This window comes from Tiliqua scincoides, chromosome 3 (genome assembly GCF_035046505.1).
Source record: "Tiliqua scincoides isolate rTilSci1 chromosome 3, rTilSci1.hap2, whole genome shotgun sequence".
Taxonomy (NCBI): Eukaryota; Metazoa; Chordata; class Lepidosauria; order Squamata; family Scincidae; genus Tiliqua; species Tiliqua scincoides.
In genome coordinates, this window is record NC_089823.1 from 90504074 (window position 1) to 90527174 (window position 23101).

Consider the following 23101-nt stretch of genomic DNA (forward strand, 5'->3'; position numbering starts at 1 on the left):
GGGCTCAAGTAACTATCTCGATTAGAATATCATAGTAGTATTCTAGTTAAAGGGAAGTAAACGCTAACTGCTCTGTGAGGAGGATGAGAAGAAATAGAAGACAGCAAGGTGAAGGACCCCCATTGCCATCTCCACCTGCTGAATAGAAGAAAATAAAGGAAAAGAAAAGAAGCAGGCAAGGTGTCTTTCCCTTTTTCTCCTGTTGTAATTATTTACCATTAGTTGATTTTATGTAAATCACTCTGGGAGCCTTGTTGACAGAAGGGCAGGATACAAATGCTTCAAATAAATAAATAAAAAGGATGGGAAATATTGCAATGTTATTGAAAAAATATATAAATATGTAAATGCATAAAGGCAAGTGAAGTGTGACACTGCTTCCTAATTGCTTAACGTGATTCCCAGTGGATGCATAAATTAGAGCTCCTATTAGCAGGACTATGAATAATAATCAGTTTACTTTCTGGCTTGTATCTAAATATACTTTCTATATGATTTCATCTTTTATTCAGTCAGTTAAAAGCAGAACATCTAATTACAGTTCCTAAAATGAAGTAAAATAAAATTACTTTTTTGCAACAGAGCATGTGTGATGGCTAATACATATATTTTTTTAATTTAAGAAAACACGTTTTTAGCATATGGAAAAATCATGTTATTATCAATGTACTCCCCTATGACTCTACATTTTAATTCCCTCAATTATTTAGTCATTGCTGATTATGTCTTTTTCACAATTCATTATCCCATTTCCTGCAACGAAGACATTTTATTCATTAAGTGTCAAATTGAAGGGCCTGAGCTTCAGAAAGATAATCAGGAAATAAGTGGCAAATATAAAAGGTCTAGGTTTTTCTGAAGTACTCACTGCTCCATCAAGGCATATCATCTTCTCAAGGAAATTACAGTGCAAGTCAAATAACATTTAAGAAAATTTTAAAGCACCAATCAGCACATAGTAAGTGCAGACTTTATATTTTTTTTAAACACAAATATTTCAATCCATGAAAAAATAAAACCGTTTTCTCCTACCTCTACCTATACATTGTACAGGTTGCTGGGTTTTTAGCGACAATTCCACGGCTCCCTGGATGGTTTTCGCGGCTCCCTGAGGAGCCACAGCTCACAGTTTGGGAACCACTCCACTACCTTGCATGGACCTTGCACTGAATCAGATCAGTAGACATAAACTCCAGTCATGATGCAGGGACCGACCTTTGGTATGCCAAAGGTCTTTGACATGCCCAATGAGACTTATGATTTTTTTCCCTTTGAACAATAAACATGCCATATCGCAAACTACTTTTAAAACTTATTCTGTTTCAAAAGAAGTTTGACATGAAGTATGGGGAGATGCTTTCAAAGAAAAGCATATTCAAAGCCCGTTTGGCATGTGTTTTATTTTGGAACAAGGCCATTATTGCTATCTATTAGCATAAACACAGTGCTACTATATGAGGCTTCTTATATGGCCTCCTGGTATTTCTAACAAACACGTTTATTTGGCAGTAAATTCCAATATTTCAGTGCAACTTACTTCCATGTATGTGGGCTGAGGTTTGAAATGGTTTAGATAAAACAATTCAGAGGGGAGGGTGATGCCATTTCATTTTCTTTCAGTGTCATGTGATTTTGTCATGCATTATTAAACAACCAATCAGCTTGTCCCTGCAGTCAGCACTGTACCTCCTGCTTGTTTTTTAAAAACAAATTTACTTTCTGGTTGCAATGGGTGGGAGTGATTAATCACTTCATCTAACAGCACATTGTTGTCAATCTGAGTCAATGAACTTCAGCCCATCTTTTTTTATGTTGTTTATAATAAGTTTTGAATTTACTCACAAGTTTTATTTCTACCAAACAGAAATCCAATTTTCAAATATAAAAATGAAGTCTCCAAACAGCACACTTTTCTGATTTTAATTGTTTTGTTTTTGGTAATGGCATTTGAGAGATGAAATAAGAACAAACTGGAAGAGGCAGAATCATAAATTTTCATTTTTCAGTAATGCTGACATTTTGTTTTCCATTTTCTCTTAAAGTAAGAAAGGTCTGCTCTAGTTTGGATAATTTTGCATTTTCTATAGTTATTGGCAACAACAGTTTTTAGAAGTCTACCTTATCAAATTACAGTTCAACTGAATCCTACATGCCTAGTATGAAGGTGTAGCAGAAAGTTATGTGTAGTTAATTTTGCTAACTATCTGCAATGGGACAGACATGCTCTCAGATATCTGACCCATCCATGTAATTCAAATACATTTTGAAGTAGGACTATCACCTTTGGTTCCAGGTTTTCACAGATTTTTGCCCTGATCAAGATAAGGAAATTCACATATGGAGGCAGGCTTGTATCCTAATCCCACCGAAACCCCCATGTAGCATTTTGAATGCAGCAACACCAGCTAATGGAGGCTTCTGAAGGTCAATCTAAGACAGCAGGTCATCAGGCCAGGAGAGACCGTGGTAAGTAATGGGACTTCCGGAATGGCTCCTATTTGAAGCTAAATCAGCACAAAAGTAAACAGGGGGGCCCAAATTGTGCCCCACTGTTCTTGGGCTCACGACTCACTAGTGGGTCACAACACACACTTTGGGAAGCGCTAGGTTAGACCATTTTGCAGGGTTTAGGTCAATCAATGGCTAACTCATGACATCTAAATGGAAACTCCAAGACCGGGTGTTGCTTTTATCCCCCACTTTGTACTTCCCAAATACATGTCCAACCTTGTTATACACAGATTTTTTATCCACAGATTTGACTCAACAGGAATGGCCACTGCAAATTCATGTTCTACCCACTGCAAATGCTGATCCCTGCAGAAGGGAAAAAATGCACCCTTTTAAATCCTTTCTTACTGTTGTAGAGATTTTTATCTCAACATGATGAGAAGGGCCCTTTAAATTACAGGAAAACAGTTCTTTACAACAGGTTGAGATAGGGCAGTCTGTTGACAATCCATCAATCATTCTCTCTCCAAGCAACCCCCTCTCTTCACCCCCTCAAGTGAAAGAAAGATAATCCTTCCTAAGTGCTGAGAGAGAGACTGATTGTTGGACTGTCATCTTAATGACTCTATCTTAACATCACAAAGGTCAGCAAGGCTGTTTTTAAATCACCTGAGCAAAGGGACTTTGTTTTTTTAATTGATTTGCTATAGTTTGATTTTTGAGTTCTGGGAACAGAATCCTCTTGAATAAAGAGACTCAACTTGTATGCCCCCCTTTGTAAACAGATTGTTGAATTAGATAGGCCCTTGGTTCACTTCAGCAGTGCTGCCCATATTATCAACCTGCAGCTGGTACTGATGGAATGACTGACATGGCTTGGGAAGGGATCAACTTAGTTGGTGAAATGTTTTCTTTTCATTTGATTCACTCAGAGGTGCTAGCACTGTTGACCCTTCCCTTCTCTGACCAAAGTGACAGACTTCCAAGCAGAAAAGCATGCGTACAAGTCATGGTTGAACCAAGTGACAGCAGAAGGGGGAGCTGAGAGGGAAAACATAGGCACACTTGTAGTCAAAGTACAAAGCTCATTCACTAAGCTATGCCTTCAGGGCCTTTTGCTGACTTTCAGTTCTTCAGGAAAGTTAAAAAGAAAATGAGGGAATGTAAGCTTTCCAACTTTCTTTCTTTCTGACTTACTGGCTTGCATACTTATTTACACTGCAATCCTAACTTGCACTGGAACAGGCAGGCCGCAAGGCCTGCACTGTATGCAGTGCAAGTTTGGGTCTGGCTGAGGCTCCACCCAAGGCAAGGGGAAACTTCTCCCCTTACCCTGGGGAGAGCCGCAGCGGCCCCAATGGGTCTACTCAGGTCTGCGCTACCTGACGAGGTACTGACAAGGAACTGCTGCTGCCACCTGGGAACTGGGGCTAAGATCTGGCATAACTGCTAGATCTTGGCCCCACCTCCTCCCCATGCCTCTCCCAGACCCCCGCGCTGAACTCGGCCAACATGGACTTACCTGCTGGTTGGTGCACCTTACTCTAAGGGAGGCGCAAACACGCTTTATGGCATGTTTGCAATCCTCCCAGGTTAGCACAAGGGACTTGCGCTGGCACAGGACACAATTAGGATTGTGTCCTTATTTGCTTATTTAAATTTGCTTGCTCACTTTATTTATTTTTCACATTTTTATACTGCCCTTCCTTCAAAGAGCTCAGAGCGGTGTACACAGCTGCTCCCCATTGATTCATTCACTTGATCACTTATTTTCTTGTTAATCTGCTCATTCACAGTGTACTTTGTACTTATATTTTATTTTAGGGCCAAATTATATGGAATATAGACATCCTTAAGTGTGGCACCATCTTTTTTCAATCAAAAGGCAGTTGTAAGAGCTTCCAATCTGGAACTGCAGTGCATAGGATAGGTGGTCTTCTTCCTGTGCCATTTTTCCAGTAAAAATCAGTTCCCAATGCTGCTACTTGCCTCTGAATGGGCTCTTTATAGCAAATACTGAATATATTCCATTTCTTTTCCATTCATTTACTTTGTTATACATTGATTTATAGGTACGGGAAAGTTGAAAATAAAGGGAATGTAAATGCAATACAAATGTGATACACTCCAACAGTAAGAGGATGAGGTAATCTTTTGATAAATTCTACGTTGTTCAGAATTTAAAAAATTAAATAATAAGCACAATTTGAACATTCCACAATGCCCCTAAAAATTTAGTAAGATATCCCCATCTTGCACCCACTCTTGCCAGAGATTATGCCTTTAATTCTTTTCCTCAACCATTAATCAAAGAGGGTTTGGAAAAAAAAATGTTTTTTTCATTTGGGTGATGGAGTAGTACCAGACATAAATCAACAACTTAATGAATACATCATAAATGTCCCATACTCGTTTTTAGGAACATAAAGCTTAGATTTTAGACCTTTTTTTGCTGCCTGACCTACTATATTATCAAGTATAACAGAAATACAGGGCATTTAAGGTAAACACAGACTTTACTTAGTACCTCACCCTTATTCTTAAAACTATTAATTTTATAGACCACCTGGGAGGCTATATCAGAAAACAAACTTTTGCCATGTTAAACCACCAAGTCATATCAGGCACATTCTAAGTTGTTAAATAATGGAAGGATAAACTTTAGTCCTACCCGTAAAATTTCTTCAACACAGCTGTCATCTCCTGTCCCATTGTCCTGTAAACAAAGAGGAAAACACATATATAAAGGGAAACAATGAACAGCATGGCTGAATATATGCCTTCAGGCAACATGTACGAATGTTAAGGTGAAGGTGTCTTTCTTGCATCTGGGAAATTGTGGCCCAATAGCTTTTGCTCCAATGTTGTTACATTTTATTATTAAATAGAAACGCGTATTTTACTCATGGACATCAAATAATAAAATACTGCATTCCAAATCACACATGCTACAAAAATTGCACAACTGCCACAAATATCTTGTTTCAGATATAATTTAAAATAGTTTTTTTTAAAAATTTGTTTTTGCCATCATAAAACAAGCTAGAAAGGCCTTCTTATGCACTCTGCTGACAGCAATTTTTTTTAAATTGCTATGCCACTCCAAGATCACAATTCAAGAGAAATTTCTCCTACACATGCCCCACTGATCTGAAGTGACTGCTGTGCACTTCAGCATAGAATTCAATGGCCCCAAGTGAACTTTGCACAGAAGACATTTGAGATGAACACCACCAAATAAATCAAAGTGGAATAAAAGGTCAAGAAACTATATACAGTAGAAAAAAGTAAAATTGCCAACAGAATCTTGTCTGTTAACTATCTTCTTATTCTCTTTAATGCTAGTTACCATTACCTAGCAACTATAAGGAATATGTTTATACTGTAAAGTATTACTAAGTTGCATCTAGAAATTACACAACATTCAGTTAAAACTATTTCTATAATTAGTTTTAAATGTCTGCATGGTGTATCATTCTGAAATTCCCACTAATATCTCCTAATAAATTTATTTAATGACATTGATATGCTAGTTGTGAAAAACTATGCAGTAATTCTCAGTTATGCAGTAAACAAGAGATGGGAATATTGCACTCTTATTCAAATGGAGAGTTACCAGCATAAGTATTGTTTTAAACTCAGTCAGTGTGATGATTTTAGAGAATGATTTTAGAGAATCCCCTTTCTAGGGTTGTTAGACATTAAATGATTGGGTGGGTGGGGGGGACACACATCTTAACTCAATTGTACGTGGATATAAATGCAATCACACAGATCCCAAATGCTAGAGCACTGCTTCATTTCCACCTCCCATAAGCCACCATGCCAGTTAGTAAATAGTGCTGAATGTGTCTGAGATGCTTCTCTTCTATGAGTACAGTCTGAACCATTGTAAGATTGAGCATTATCTTAAACAGTCTTCAAATAAGAAAGAAAGAAAGAAAGAAAGAAAGAAAGAAAGAAAGAAAGAAAGAAAGAAAGAAAGAAAGAAAGTTATCATCAGGCTGCGCCTGAAGCGGCACCAAGCATTTGTCCCCTTTCCTTTTCTTCCCTGCATGTATATTAAAGTGCTCCTTCTCCTCATCCTTCCTACTCCTTCTGTGTCCTGGCTGTCATCACAACCTCCACAATACTTGTTCCAGCTCTGTGTTTCAAACAAGTTGTGTGAGCAAAATTTGGGGAGACAGCAAAAGGGGAAGACTTCCTTTTCCATTCTCAAGCTCCTCCTGCCTTGGACCAATGAAGGTAGTGAGGCACCCCATGCAAAATTTTTACTTCTCCCAGGCCAATGCTAAAAGTGAGTGCTTCACCCAGTGTTATAGTGGGCTGGCTTTGACAGTGGAGGCAACATGGTGATGCAGAAATGCCACGCCCCCATGTCATCGTGTCACCCCTGTCCTGTGCCAGGTATGCACCCCCTGCTTCTGGAATGGCTCCATTTTGGAGCCACTTGAACCCAAGAGAGGACAGTTGGCCCAATTCAAGGCACTCACCACTTCCAATGATGAATGCTGCATGCGCCCCTACAATGAGCCCAGGAAACACCTGGAGCACCTCGGAGGGGCAGCATGTCACCCCATTCACCCCCACCCACATGCCACCACCCCCGACACCCCCCTGCGGCCTGGCACCTAGGGCTTGGGGGCCTCCCAGCCACCCCTTTGTCCACTACTGGACCTTGCAAAGAATTAATTCTGTTTCATAGCATTTGCCCTATCCCCTTTCAGTAATCCTTTCAATCTTTGTTGTCTAATGGTTTGTGGTTTGACTGCCTCTCTGGCTGGTTTTCTGCTTCTGGTGCATTTAAAAAAATGTTTCTAATTTGGCTTGGGCTGCAATCCTAACCACACTTTCCTGAGAGTAAGCCCTATTGAACAAAATAGGACTTACTTCTCAGTAGACCTGGTTAGGATTGTGCCCTTAATGTGTTTAGTATTACAATTCTAATTTCTCCTCAGAATTCTTCGTCTGCTTGTCCTTGTCCAAATGTTGTAAACTTAGATTTGTTTTTTTTTTTAAAGAATTTGTGTATTTTTCCTTTCTTCCCACTTTTTAGGGGAAGTTTTCTGCCTTTAAAAGTACAGCAACAAACAGCAGCCTGACTCCTAAAATGACCCAGTTTTCTGAGCACTCTGTCCTCCCCTCTAATTGACCTCTACCTGGGTAGCCTTTCCACAAGAGGCAGGAGAGCATTCTCAGTTTTATTGGAGAAAAGACTGCTCTCAAGTCCCACAAGCCCTGTACATTTACTGCCCCAGCAGTTTTGCTCTGAACCTCAAGATAAGATTCATTCAAAAACTTATCAGTGCAGAGGTTCTGCTCTCTCAGCTAGGTTCAGAATGATCAGAGATACTAAACTGTCTGAAATCTCAGAGGAAAAGGGTTTTTACTGCTTCGTGGATGGAAAATGCCAGCATGCACATTTCTTTTTCCTTTCTGTATGTGATTTCTCCTTCCCTGGAAAACTCCCCTTTTTGTTTGCTGTTAGTTGCTGTTATAGCGATAGGCTGAAAAGGAACTTTCAGGGAGCAAAAACCACATATCAAGACCATATTTACTGCTGGAGCATCCCACTTGCCCCAATTTTGTGCATAACTTTGAAAATCTCCCTAAAGTACTGAAGGGCACCCAGGGACTAAATACTGATATAGGAATGAACCTTTCCATACTTACCAGGGAGTAAGTCCTATTGAAGTCAGCGGGGCTTTGTTAGACATGGTCAGGATTGTGCTACACATACAGCTGATGTTATTTACCATATTTATTTCTAACATTTTTATACTTCCCTTTCTCCAAGGTGCTCCTGGTGGTATATGTGGTTCCTTCCCTCCTTTTGTCCTCACACAACAACCCTGTGTGGTAGGTGAGCTTGAGAGATAGTGACTGGCCCAAAGTCACCAAGGAACCTTCACGGTTGAGCGGGGACTTAAACCTGCATCTTCCAGGTCTAAGTCCAACACCAGAACAATTACATTATCTGTTTAAAAGCAGGTCATTTAAAGCCTCATCAGTGAGCTTTAGCATTTTATTTATAGATTTATGTCTTCTCCTTTGATCAAAATTATCTCAGGGGGAGGGGGTCCTACAATAACAATAGAAACCAACCTGAGAACTCAATAGATCTCTGGTCAGTGCTTCTCTAGTCCCCTCTAGTCAGGATGTGGTGATGGCATCTGGACTAGATGCCTTTAAAAAGGAATTGGACCAATTCCTGGAGGAAAAATCCATTATGGGTTACAAGCCATGATGTGTATGTGCAACCTCCTGATTTTAGAAATGGGCTATGTCAGAATGCCAGATGCAAGGGAGGGCAAAAGGATGCAGGTCTCTTGTTATCTGGTGTGCTCCCTGGGGCATTTGGTGGGCCGGGCCCATCTACAGGAAGTTGGACTAGATGGGCACATGGCCTGATCCAATGAGGTTGTTCTTATGTTCTTATGTAGGAAACTGGTCGTTGGAGAGGACTTGTTTTTAGGCAGGGAGAAGGTGAGGTCCCTGTAGGTGTTTCATTCTCTGGCTGATGGCTGTCAGGTTGGGTTTTTTTTGTTCAAGATTAACATATGATCCAATCTTAACTGGGCTGGGTGGCAGCAGAATGGATGCTCCGCTGGCGCTGACTACAGGAAAGCAGTCAGCACCAGCCATAAATGTCACTCCAGCAGTGTGCTCCAGCCTTCCCACCCACCCCAGTGGACTCCCAGAAGCCCACCAAGGAAGGTAGGTGACAGGGGAGGCAGGGAGTGGGTAGAGGAGGGCAGATGGCAGTAGAGAGGGGGAACAGGGGTAGGGAGACTGCAGGAGGGCATGGATCCAACAGTGATGGCACGCACTTTTCTGCAGCCTCCCCACCGCCTTCCTCTTCTGAGACTTGCTCTAGCAAAATTATTAGCAGATTCCCTGCTAAAACCTCTCAGTATGCTCCCCCATTGGATACAGCACACTTGTTTTTGGCACGGCTGCATCAGTTGTGGGGGGAATAGGATTGGGTTGTTAATTACATAGAAGAAGGTGATGAGGGCAGCCCACTCCTCTGCCTGTCTACTAATTAAGTAAGTCCCATTATAGTCAATGTGGCTTTCTGCCAGGGTAAGTGTGGATAGGATTGCAGCCTAGCTTTCCAGAGAACTAGGAATGATACTGTAACACCCTAATTGTCCATAGTAAACATTCTTTTTTTCTGTCACTGGGAAAAACAGTTTAGTATGAAAGCATTCAAACTGCTTTGGAATATGGGATTTGAGGAGCTCAGACTCAATCTTGTCACTATTTTACATTATGGTTTGGGATTTTGAAACTGTCAGCAAAGCCTCAATTAAGGTTTGAAAAGAATTGAAAACTATTCAGTCCCCTCCACTTTTCCAACATTATTGAAGCAATCAATTATAAACAGCTTCAATGATAATATTTCATTAAAAAAAATGTTTGGGCACCTCCAGTGAAATATTTAGGCATGCTAGCGAGGCAGCCTCATAACTCTAACTTGTTGTTCATAAAAAAGCACACTACAGACCAGAAAAAATAAGAGGGAAATGTAATGGACTGAAATTGTATAGTTCTATTAATAAAATATAAGGCATTAATTGTTATTGTGAATGATTGATTGTGTAAAATCAATATTTTTTTCACAGTATATTAATGTTTTTCTTTATTTATAAAAAAAATGAGTGCTGTGCTGAACAAACTTTCTTGCTACATTGCTAATAATTAAAATTACTACCGCAAAGTTTGTCCTGCCAGGTGCTAGGACTCCCATCCAGCAATCCTTCTGCTAAGGAAATGCAGAGCAACCTCAGTATTTAGCCTAAAGTTAGGTTTCTCACCTCAAAAGACAATGTCTTTCCATAATAGCCACCTGGGACTCTTTGAAAATGTGTTTCGCATAATAAATTATCTACTGTACCATGTTTATTCATATACCGTATGCTGTAAATATTAAATTGAGTATTTGTTTGAAATAGAAGTTGGGGGGGGGAGTTTTCACAGTGGAAACTGGATCCTTGAGTCATTATAGAAGATAAGCTTCTTTGCACAATATACTAATGTTCCACCTTAAGAACGTATGCTGTAATCACATGTACAGTGACAAAGGTAAATCCCATTAAATCCAATGTGGTCAATGCAAACTCAATGTTTACTTCAATATACATACACATAGGTATGGATCACATCTTTTCTTTAAAAGACGTTAAGCTGCCTTTCAGAAGAAGCTTCCAAGGCAGCTAACAATTTTTTTCAGAAAAAGAAAAAAAATCAAACATTTAACATTAACAAAATAAAAAATAAAAAAGAGCGGCAAGAGTAGTAATGAAAACAGAGAAACAGCAGGAATAAAATGAATCCATTAATAGCTAAGAAGGAAATACTTTTTACCAGGCCAATGGAAAGTTGCAATGCTAGTAGAATGCAATAACTTTATATATGGATATCATATTCTGGGTCCAACCAAGTTGTTACATTCATCTTTTACACATTCCTGACATGTTGTGGGAAAGTGGTTCTGGATCAATGTAAGGGCTGTTTGACTGACACTAAAAGAGACTGGGGATATGAATTCAGAAATGGTCACCCCGGAAGTAGGTGGCACCTGCACTGGTGATGCCACTGCTCCAGACCAGTCCCACTAAGTGTGCATTCTTTTGATGAGCTGCACAAGTGCAATTGCTCAGAACTCTAGTATGTTGTGTGTACGACGCAGACTTCTCTCTATAAAGATGGTCAGTGCCAGCCCAATCCTATCCAGAATTCGGCTACCGGCCAGAGCACATTGCAAGACACATCCATTTTTGCAAAATGGTTGCCGAAAGCACATGGAACACTCAGTCAGTGACCATTTTCAGTGTGCTGCCACAAGAGACAGCAGCACTCCCCAGTCGTAGCCTGTTCCTACCGTGTCATAAGAACATAAGAACAGCCCCACTGGATCAGGCCATAGGCCCATCTAGTCCAGCTTCCTGTATCTCACAGCGGCCCACCAAATGCCCCAGGGAGCACAGTAGATAACAAGAGACCTCATCCTGGTGCCCTCCCTTGCATCTGGCATTCTGACATAACCCATTTCTAAAATCAGGAGGTTGCGCATACACATCATGGCTTGTACCCCATAATGGATTTTTCCTCCAGAAACTTGTCCAATCCCCTTTTAAAGGCATCTAGGCTAGACGCCAGCACCACATCCTGTGGCAAGGAGTTCCACAGACCGACCACACGCTGAGTAAAGAAGTATTTTCTTTTGTCTGTCCTAACACTCCCAACATTCAATTTTAGTGGATGTCCCCTGGTTCTGGTATTATGTGAGAGTGTAAAGAGCATCTCCCTATCCACTCTGTCCATCCCCTGCATAATTTTGTATGTCTCTATCATGTCCCCCCTCAGGCGTCTCTTTTCTAGGCTGAAGAGGCCCAAACGCCGTAGCCTTTCCTCATAAGGAAGGTGCCCCAGCCCCGTAATCATCTTAGTCGCTCTGCACCTTTTCCATTTCCACTATGTCTTTTTTGAGATGCGGCGACCAGAACTGGACACAATACTCCAGGTGTGGCCTTACCATCGATTTGTACAACGGCATTATAATATTAGCCATTTTGTTCTCAATACCCTTCCTAATGATCCCAAGTGTCCACTAGAGAAGGCAAGGCAGCAGTAGGAGTGGGCAGGGAGAAGGTGAAACTGGGAGGGGAAGGGGAGGAATGGGGGCAGTAAGGCTGTGGGAGGGGGTGGATCCAGCAGCAACGGTGCATGCCAGATCCTATCCCCTCTTTTAACGGCCTCCCTACCTACAGCTATAGAGCTGGCACAAGTTTAAGGAGAGCCAGGGTTAAGGAGGCACAAGGTTAAGGAGAGCCAGTGAGGAGCTGGAGAGCAGTTGGGGAATTAACTCCCCTTTTCTTTTTGAAGCCTCCTGATCCACCCCTTGCCTCCATGCTGGATACAGCATATTCGTTTTGATGCATCGGTGGGGGGGGGGGGGAGAGAGAGATAATAGGATTGGACCCTTACCCTCCCATTTTATACATTTTATACATGAACTCAGAATTAGACCTCAGTCAGTTAAATGGCACTTACTCCTAAATAAGTTTGCATAGGATATAAGCTGAAGTTTTTTGAGTACATTCATCAAGCTTGTTTTGCCAAAAATCCCAAATCCATCTTTGGTGCTTGTCAGTAATAGAATGACACTTACAACAAAGGAGGACATTATGGAGCAATTAACCTTTCTGCAACTCTGTAATGAGACTCTGAACAGCAGCTGCTTCTACACTATCCAATGTATTAAAATGGGTTAGTTCATATCAGACCTTTTTAGAAAATGTAAACTAACAATATATCAGTAAAAGCTATTTGATGTGCAAATGAATTACATCCCTGCTTACATTATTTAACACTAACCATAGCTGTTTTGTGCATTTGTAATTAGTGAGCTATAAAAGATGCCATAACTAAGAACATAATGAGAGCTGTTTATAAATGATAATTGGCATGCAGTCCCACTGAGGTGAAGATTATATGAATGAATTCAGCAAATGAGAAGTTATGTGGGAAGACTCTGCGGGTCACCTCCTGAAACAGAAGGATTACCTACCCTCATCTGTTAAGATGGGGGATTGTGGCCTTTATCACTGCAAGGAGCAGGGAAACTTCCCATAGGCCAAGAACCTGCTACCACCACATCCATTCCCATAGAGGTAGAGGAACAGAAGATGAATATGGGGAAGTAAAGAGTATGAACTTCTTAGGATGCTAAGAGGAAGAAGTTGGAACATTTGGGAGGGAGGTGGTGGAACCCTCTTTCCTCTCACTAGTCTGCAAATTGTTGAGCATTTATTTACAGCCCTATCCTTTTCAGGATTGAACTGTTGGGTGGAGAGATTTACAACAGCGGAAGTCACTTCCACTTTCGTAAAATGGCTACCAAGCGCGTTGTTGCTGGCCATTCTGTGTGTGTTTCCGCAAGAGGTGGCAGCTGGGAGGATTACCAGTACAACCCAATCCTTTGCAGTTCTTCTCAGAAGCAGTCCTATTTGTGCCAGTCATTCAATGAGGCCTTCTCAGTAACAATGGAGCTCACAGGAGCCATGTGTTTGGAAAGTGTGATCATTACAAACCGCCTCACCCTGGCTTCCTTGACCCCTTTCTCCCCATCCCTGATTCTCCAGCCAATTCTAAGGCAAGAACCCCCTTGGGCTCCTTCTTCTGCCCTACCTCATCCTAAGAAAAAAATCAGACTGCCCATCCTTGATCCAATGAGCATTGGTTCCTTCAGAAATGGGAAAGAGAGCCCACTTCTGCCTCCCCCTCCCCCACTCGATGCAAAAGTAAAACATTAACCCTTCCCTGCCTCCTGGCCTGAACTTCCCTGCTGCTCTCCCAGTCTGAATGATGGCTCCACTAGGTCTTTCATGTCACACACAAAAAAAAAAAAAAAAAAAAAGCAAGTACACCCAGATACAGGCAGACTTGATTCTGCATGCATGGGAACTGAGTGCCAAGTCAGTGGCCTCACATTCAAGTCAATGCTAGAGTCATCAACACAGATGACTCGAGTGTAAACAAGCCAGCAAAAAACAAACATGTGTTTTGCAACTTAGACTCAAGTCACCTCACTCGAGTTTCCATCCCTGTAGTCCAGAAAAGACATAGGGAGCCTCAGGGCTTACTGGAAGGTAAGTAAACATTATTTTTACTTATCTCTGCCCTCGACTTGCTACACACAGCTGGATGCAGCACGCACCTTCGGCATGGGTGCATCGCCATGGCTGGCAGGGGATAGGATTGGGCCCCTAGCATTGGAATACCTATCTGTTAAAAAGTGACCCAGTAAAAATGTATGATTAAAATGTAAAGCCTTTGGACATAAGACCTTCTGTTTTGTTTCCAGTATTCAGAACTGTTGCAATGATCAAACACCCCTCGCTTCTTTTTTTTCTCCATCCATTTTACTGTGACACTTTAAAATCTGCTCCATTGCAGAACAACTGAATGGCCAGGAAGATTGGTCATTTGTGGAATGCTTGTCTTAATCATTTAGGTCCACTAATGACCCCTAAGCAGCCCATCTACTGGAATTGGCATGCACCAGCCAAGCCAATTAAGCATCCAAGCCCACCTAACTAGAGATCAAGTAGGGATGCGCAGGTGGCCACAAACAATACAATTGGAAGGACCTATGACCTCACAGAACCTAAAGGTCAAGCCCCCGGATATTTGTGCATTTTCTGTTTTGGTTCCCTCATAGAGATTTCTGTGCTTTGCCAATTCCAACAGCCTGACTAGGTGTCTGGAAAGCTGAGGACCTGAATGAGTATACTTAGGGATCCATGAGTAAAAGCATGTTAGGGATTTGATTACTCTTTATATATTGTTTGCAGATTTTAGCTAGCATACTTCAGCCAAATGCTGTAACTGTCCTTGGATCAGAAAAAGGAAGGTGAGATCAAATTTCTAGGGTAAAAAATATTCCTTTAAGGATGTGACAAAAGGAAACCTGACACTTCTAGCACACAGGGGCATTTAGAAATTACTTGGAGGAAAGCATATCACCCATTTTTCTGTGGCTATAAAAAGACTCTGCTGAGCTTTTGCCTCATGTTTAAAAGAGCGCAATAACAACTAATAACCTATTAATCAGCACTATTCACATATTGGTTCTTATTCTACCATTACTTAATAATTATAAAAATTTCAATGAACATAACGCATTTTATTATTTTACATTGAATGCACCTTTGGGCTTTGAAAAAACACACACTACTGTGCAATGCCTGAAAATTAAGAGCTTTTCTAATTAAATGAATCATAAATCACTAAATATATTAAGTGCCTCAAACATAATAAAAATCCCTAAGTCAAGGAGAAATATATCAGCATTGTCTATAATCGGCAACATGGATATGATCACAGATGTTTCCAAAAACTCTCAAATAGAATAAAAGTAGTTATCTGGTGTTTAGTGGAGTGGTTAACCAGCATTTGGTTAACCAGCATTTCCATGAGGCTAATAAAACAGTGGTTTTTCCATCTCTCTTGGCTTTAAGTAAACAAACGTCTGCTGCCTTGTGTGACTGCCCCAACTGCCTGAAAGTGAGAATCATTTTCATCTATTATTTACTGGCCAACTCGAGGTTAGGGTAACTGATGTCTGTTCCAGAGCCTCCTAATCCCTTAAATAACTTTGATGCAATGAGGTCTAAATCAAACAAAAACAAAACATGGAATGAATTGAATCAATCTTTGGCCTATGTCTAGATAACAACAACAACAACAACAACAAAAGATTTGAGTAAGGTCTTTAATTTTTTTTTTCTAATTTTGACATGTCCTTTGAGTTAGTATTTTCAACGCAGTCCAACAAAATATATGACAAGAATACTCACCTCGATTATAGTTTGCATTACTGCATTATTTTGAAGCTGTTCAGCACTCTTATTCACCTATCTCTTGCTTTATCTCAACCTCATGTTCCTTCTTTTTCACCCTCACCCTCATTCTCCTCAGCCTCTTTAGTCCTCACTGCCTTTAAACTAATTAGCTCTGGTTACTGACATGATTTTATTTATGGGTATCTGTGCTACCATCAGGTCAAAAGTAGTGCAAAGTGTATCATCAAATCACTTTGAAAAATCATATGGGTTGGTTGCCACAGCCAAGTTAAGGATAGCAAAGGCAGAGAAGGAGGGAAGTGGTATTAAGAAGTAACAAAGGGACAAAAGAATGCTGAAATGCAAAAACTCAAAGCCAGTATGTTGAGCAATCACCAAGAAGCAAAGCTGGTTTTTGAAATTTATTTTTAAAATACATGAAAGATCATACCTTTGTTATAGCCTTATCCAGCGGTTTTCAAACTCTCTGGGAGCTCTAAGAGCTCTAAGCTCTGGCGGGGGCGAGGTAGCGGGGGTGAAGGATCCCCAGGATTGCGTCGCTCAGGAGGCTGCAGAGGCTTGGTTGTACTTACCAGAGCCTCCTGCAGCCTCCCGGGGGTGCGGGCAGCCTGAGTAGGCTCCCCAAAGCTTAGAAAGCAAAAGTGGAGCAATCGTGCACCACCTTTGCTAAACCAGAAGTGGAGCACGATTTCTTCACTTTCACTTTTGAAGCTTCAGGGAGCCCTGCAGATGGTCACGCAGGGTTTCCCGCACCCCCGGGAAGCTGCAGGAGGCTCTGGTCAGTCAAGCCCCTGTACCCCCTGAGCAGTGCGATCCTGGGGACCGCACCACTGTCTCCTTGCTGCCCCTGGCCCTTAAGGGGGAAAGAGTCTTTGGCCCTCAGACTGGGGCACTGCGACACTCCAGTTGGAAAAGCCCTGGTCTTGTCAATTCTATAAGCATGCCAGAGTGCAGTGCAGAACATGGACTCACACTTAGAATACAACTGTAACATTTCTTGGAAGATGTCTGTGGATTAAGCACTAGGCTAACCCCCTCCCCATGTGACAGGTGGCGTGCTGGCTGGGTAGCCAGGAATGGGGGTGGCATGCATGCTGAGGGAAGTAAGGTTAGGGGGTGAGCCAGGACCGCTCTGACAACACTTGTCCAGGTTGGTGAGGCTGGTTGACAAACCCCCTGGCCAGCTCACAGCTTATCGGGTCAGTGCTGGCCAGCTGCCTTGACCCCTTGGGATCAGCTGGGATAGGCTAACCCTGTCTCTGACAGGGTGACGCATGGAGTCAAGATATCACGTCCATGGGGTCTCAGGAGAGGTAAACGGCTAGTGCCATTTTCTCCCAAGCTCTTAGTGACCAGCACACTTTGGGGTTTTTACTAGCTTAATCTTTCCCTGCTTCAGGTTATTGTTATTAATGCAAGAAATTGCAAGCCTCTGTCTCGTGTCCTTCTTGGGGGATGCCTGGATAATACACCTGTAATATTTCTTGGAAGGTGTGTGTGTGTATGTGTGTGTGTTTTGGTCTTAGACCAGGGCTACCAGAATACTGTCACTGGCAGTGGTGCAGTTAGTGAGAGGCGGGGAGGCCATCTGTCCTAGGTGACACCACAAGTGACACCACCTTGGGGGGGTGACCAGAATTGCTAAAATGGCAGTTTTTAGGAATAATACCATCATGTTATATACCAGGGGTCTCCAAACTTTTTCGCCAGAGGGCCGCATCAAATATCTGGCACAGTGTTGAGGGCCGGAAAAAAAAATTTAAATATAAAATTTATTTAAATAAATTAGAGATGGAACTTAGATGAGTGATTAAATGAATGAATGGGATCATTCATTCAACATCTCTGGCCCTTGAACACCCTCCAGATGCAACCAGAGCATAGTTCCAGTCATGTTTGGCCAAGCGGGCCAGAGGTTTTCAGGGGACAAGATAGCCATGGGCCGGATAGAGGCTCAATGCACTGGCCAGAGCCTGATCAGAGCATCTGGCCCCTGGGCCGGGGTTTAGAGACCCCCTGTTATATACCATTTGATGGAGAATTTACAGGAGAATACAATGAAAAAACCAGAGTGAAATATCTCCATTCTATTCTATCAAAAGTTATGGCCAAAAAAACAGAAAACAAAAATGCATGGAGCCCTGTGGAAAGTGAAACTGAGCCATATCACATATTTGCTTGCAAGTAGGCGAACTTGCCTTAGTCCAACAGAAAGGGCAGGCTGAGAATAATCCAACAACATAAGAATGATCCAATGAACACAGCCCCCCAAAAACACACAAGAAGGAAGTCCCTCACTCCAAGCTGAGTTCATACAGTTCAAGATTTGGGAAAACCCATCTTGCAGGTTGCTCTTTTAGCAATGCCACTTCTGCCAAGGTGGCACTTCACAGCTCAACAGCTGAGAGGTGCTCTGCAAAGTAATGCTTTCGCAGAGGCAGTGCTGTTGAAAGGGTGGCCTGTATTACAAATGGGCTCTCCCAGCACATCCACAGCTTCTCCCTTTCTCACCCCTCTTGGTTAGCCTCTTTCCCTATACAGTTCCTTGCCTTCTGAGGCTTCCACCTGTCTTCCCCTCCCAGTGTCTCAGCAGAAGCGCTGCTGCTGAAAAGACAGCCCTGCATGAGCCCAATTATCAGGTGGGCTGCTGTTTCAACATTGACACCTCCGCACTGCTGAAAGGTTAGCCCCCACATGATAATTGGGCACTCCCAGCACTGTCTTTTCATCAGTGCCACTTCTACTAAGGTGTCACTTCAAGCTCAGCAGCTGATGTTGGTGCTGGGAGAGCCCAACTACCAGGTGACTTGGATAAAGAGCTTCTGGGGGCATAAGAACATAAGAACAGCCCCACTGGATCAGGCCATAGGCCCATCTAGTCCAGCTTCCTGTATCTCACAGTGGCCCACCAAATGCCCCAGGGTGCACAACAGATAACAAGAGACCTCATCCTGGTGCCCTCCCTTGCATCTGGCATTCTGACATAACCCATTTCTAAAATCAGGAGGTTGCGCATACACATCATGGCTTGTACCCCATAATGGATTTTTCCTCCAGAAACTTGTCCAATCCCCTTTTAAAGACGTCCAGGGCATATACCATCACCACATCCTGTGGCAAGGAGTTCCACAGACCAACCACACGCTGAGTAAAGAAATATTTTCTTTTGTCTGTCCTAACACTCCCAACACTCAATTTTCGGGGATGTCCCCTGGTTCTGGTGTTATTTGAGAGTGTAAAGAGCATCTCTCTATCCACTCTATCCTTCCCACGCATAATTTTGTATGCCTCAATCATGTCCCCCCTCAGGCATCTCTTTTCTAGGCTGAAGAGGCCCAAACGCCATAGCCTTTCCTCATAAGGAAGGTGCCCCAGGCCAGTAATCATCTTAGTCGCTCTCTTTTGCACCTTCTCCATTTCCACTATGTCTTTTTTGAGATGTGATGACCAGAACTGGACGCAATACTCCAGGTGTGGCCTTATCATCGATTTGTACAACGGCATTATAATATTAGCTGTTTTGTTCTCAATACCTTTTCTAATGATCCCAAGCATAGAATTGGCCTTCTTCACTGCCGCCACACATTGGGTCGACACTTTCATCAACCTGTCCACCACCACCCCAAGATCTCTCTCCTGATCTGTCACAGACAGCTCAGAACCCATTAGCCTATATGTGAAGTTTTGATTTTTTTGCCCCAATTTGCATGACTTTACACTTACTTACATTGAAACGCATCTGCCATTTTGCTGCCCATTCTGCCAGTTTGGAGAGATTCTTCTGGAGCGCCTCACAATCACTTCTGGTCTTCACCACTTGGAAAAGTTTGGTGTTGTCTGCAAACTTAGCCACCTCACTGCTCATCCCTGTCTTAAGGTCATTTATGAAGAGGTTGAAGAGCACCGGTCCCAGGACAGATCCTTGGGGCACACTGCTTTTCACCTCTGGGTAACATCTGGGCCATGGGTCTTAAGTTTCACATCCTATCGCTAGGCCTTATAAAACTCTATGTTAGTGTGTCATCTGCTTAATTTATTGGAAGCAGTAGTCACAAAAGACTTGGCTCTCCTCTCGACCTTTGTTTTGGCCCTATCCAAACCACTTCAATCCTAACCTGTTTACTCTGGTCAGTTTAGATCCCATGGTTGTCTCAGAAGCCAACAAATGACTTCTGCTGAGGCCTGACATTTCTTTAGTATATGTTCAGTTTTTATTGAGGACTACTTCCTCATATCATTAAATATAATATTTCAAAACAAGTTGAATAAAGCATATCAACAAATTGCTACTCAAATTATCAAATACTGGGATTTTCAAACATAATATCTATAATTTTTTTTTAAAGTTGTGAACAAAGTGTAGCAATCTATATTTAGTAGTATTACATTGACACATGTGTCAGTGTGTTTATGTATTAGGAAAGGAAAATTAAATCAGTGATTTCTCTTTCAGAACATCCACTCCCAAAAAAGAATTAGGAAAAAAAACCCAGTATGAACAAGTCACACATTTGCTCTTAGGAAAAAATCAATCATGCTCTTTCACCGTGGCTGTTTTTATTGTTATCCTGACTCATTAAAGAAAGTCAGGAATGATTGTGCTGCATTTTTAATGCTTCCACATGTTTTTCATGCTTCCACAGAAAGCTCACACTGAAGTATTTTTTTCACAGATGCAAATGCAGTATCCGACTTGTTTTATCCTCCAGAGCTCTGACTCATGCACTGATGGAAATTCAGGACTATTCTTGGCAGCAGGAAGCTCAGGAAACAAATATGCATACATTTAAAAATGATATTGTATGGTTTTATTGTGTGGAAACAGCAGGTCGTAACAAAAAACCCTGAAGAAGCGATCAAATAATGAAGAGTAACTTACCAAAACATATTAATGCTTTTCTTTTTAGGTATAGCTTGAATGCGTGTGACCCTGTGAAATATTCTTAGAGTTTACAGTCTGAAGCATAAAAGTGTGCATAGTTATTTGTAAAGGAGATAATGGCTTGGTATAAATAAGTGAATGTTTGAAGCCATCTTGGGACAGAATTATGAAAATAGAGTTTATGATGAATGTGACAAGCAGTTTGTAGCTGCTGTGTATTTATTTATCTTAAAAGATTTTGGTGTCATCTTTTCTGCCAAAGGTAACCTGAGGCAGTTAACATACAAAAATTAACACATAGTAGTATCAAGTAACAATGCCAAAAGGACAAAACAGTCAATATAATAAAAGACCCAGTCACAAATAGGCAACCAGCAGCAGACAAAACCTACCAAAAACCACCAAAATATCACCCTCTTTCAAAAGAACAATGAAACAGGCAGGTATTAACACACTGTCTATAGGACTGGAGCATAAGGGGCCATATAAACATCTGAAAGAAGAGCATTCCAGAGGGTTGTTGCCACAAAAGGCCCTGGTGGAAATCCACTACATCTCAGATGGCACATCTGGGCACAAATAACACCTATACAGAACTCAGTTTTAGTGAGAAAACACAAGGGATCAACTCCAGATCCCAACCTTATTATATAAGATTGTATGGAGGACTGTTTTTTAACCCATTCGTAACCAGTTCTCTCTCCCACAAATCTAGGGTAGGGAAGAGTTTCCAGGTCAGATAGGGTATATACTGGGAAGGCTGAAAGCCAGAAACTGTCTCTCAGTTGTGTTTGTTCATTGCTTTCTAGGCAGAAATCTCAATCTCTTCTTCAGTCCAGAAAAGAATGGGACTTGCCATGCTATCCAGCTCAATTCATTAATTATGCTCTCCTTACAGCAAGTAGAAGAGAGCAAGTCCAAACCTGAGGTTGTTCCAAGGTTGAGATTTCTTTCCAGAATATAACAAATGGATATTGCTTGAGTATAAAATTCTTATTTACAGTTCCAGCCTTTAGGAAATTTCTTCGAACTTTGCCATCTCAATGATATGTAAGTGAGCTAAGGCAACACTGTTTGAAATGCTTTCTATTTTGAGGGAGAATAAATCCAAACCAAGCTAATTTGTGTACAGCTGCCAGTAATATAAACATAGCTGGTTAGAATTCTTTATATAGCACAAGCCTTTGTACTCCATACTTCAGGCAAGTTAATAAGCAGGTGTCAAAACTCTGAATTAAAATTCCCAGAAGAGGACACCGAACAAAGGACAATAAAAATGATTTTTAAATAATCATAGGGATAAATAGCATCCACTTCTGACAAATGTAAGTGCTGGCATAAAATGTTATTAGGCTACAGAGATTTGCTTTTGTTCCGGAAGTATGTTTTGTTCTCTAGCAGTGTCATTCATCATCCTAATGAGCCATCAAAATGTAAATTAAATAGCAAAGTCTGATTCATTCAAAAACATCTTTGTATTGTGTTAAATCATTTTCCTACATTTATTTCATTTCTTCCACTGGTGAATAAACTTCCCTGAATTTGTGTATTTTATGGACCAAGTTCAGGCCATGCAACTGTTTACTAAATAGAGCTCAACCGACATTTTCTTTTGGTTCAATATTTTTTAAAAAAAACACAACAAAACCTCATTTAGGAGTGTACCCAAGGTGACCAAATACAATGGAGGACAGAGTGCCTATACCTTTAAGTTTTGGACCCCTGCTAACTGGTTAAGAGGCACTTTTTCAAGTGGGTGCTCCTCTTTTATTTAGCAGGGGGAGAGTAACTGGCCCACCTCACCCCAGCAGTGTCTTTTCTAGAGGCTGTCTGCTGGTGTTGCATCTTTTTAGATTGTGAGCCCTTTTGGGACAGGGAGCCATTAGATATTTGATTTTCTCTGTAAACTGCTTTGTGAACTTTTTGTTGAAAAGTAGTATATAAATACTGTTGTTGTTATTTTGGAGAGAAGAGGGAATTTGGGCAGGTACAGCTCAACATGGAAGGGTTTTAACAGCTGCACCTGCCCAAATCCCCTTTTCTCTTCAAAAGTTAAAGGTATAGGGCAGTGGTTCTCAAACTCCAAGGGCGTTCGAGCCCTGCAGTAAGTCCTTGAAGGGGCAGGGGGAAGCAGTGATGTGATCCCCAGGTCGCTAAGGGGGCTGCAGGGGCTTGGCTGGGCTTACCAGAGCCTCCTGCAGCCTCCCGGGGATGAAGGGAGCTCTGCGTGAGCATCTGCAGGGCTCCCCATGTCTTCAAAAGTGAAAGTTCAGCAATCCTGCTCCACCTCTGCAAAACCGGAAGTTGGGCGCAATTGCTGCACTTTCACTTTTGAAGACCTGGGGAGCCTGAAGAAGGTGGCGCAGGGCTCCCCGCATCCCCAGGAAGCTGCAGG

General features: G+C 41.7%; 1 protein-coding gene across 1 annotated transcript in view; it reads right to left on the reverse strand.

Moving 5' to 3' along the window:
* The window catches only part of AFF3 (ALF transcription elongation factor 3), a 260314-nt gene that overhangs the window by 177472 nt on the left and 59741 nt on the right, over positions 1–23101 (reverse strand). The window contains exon 4 of the mRNA XM_066621326.1: positions 5123–5167. Within this exon, the coding sequence (XP_066477423.1) occupies positions 5123–5167 (45 nt within the window). The remainder of the gene's footprint in view (positions 1–5122; positions 5168–23101) is intronic.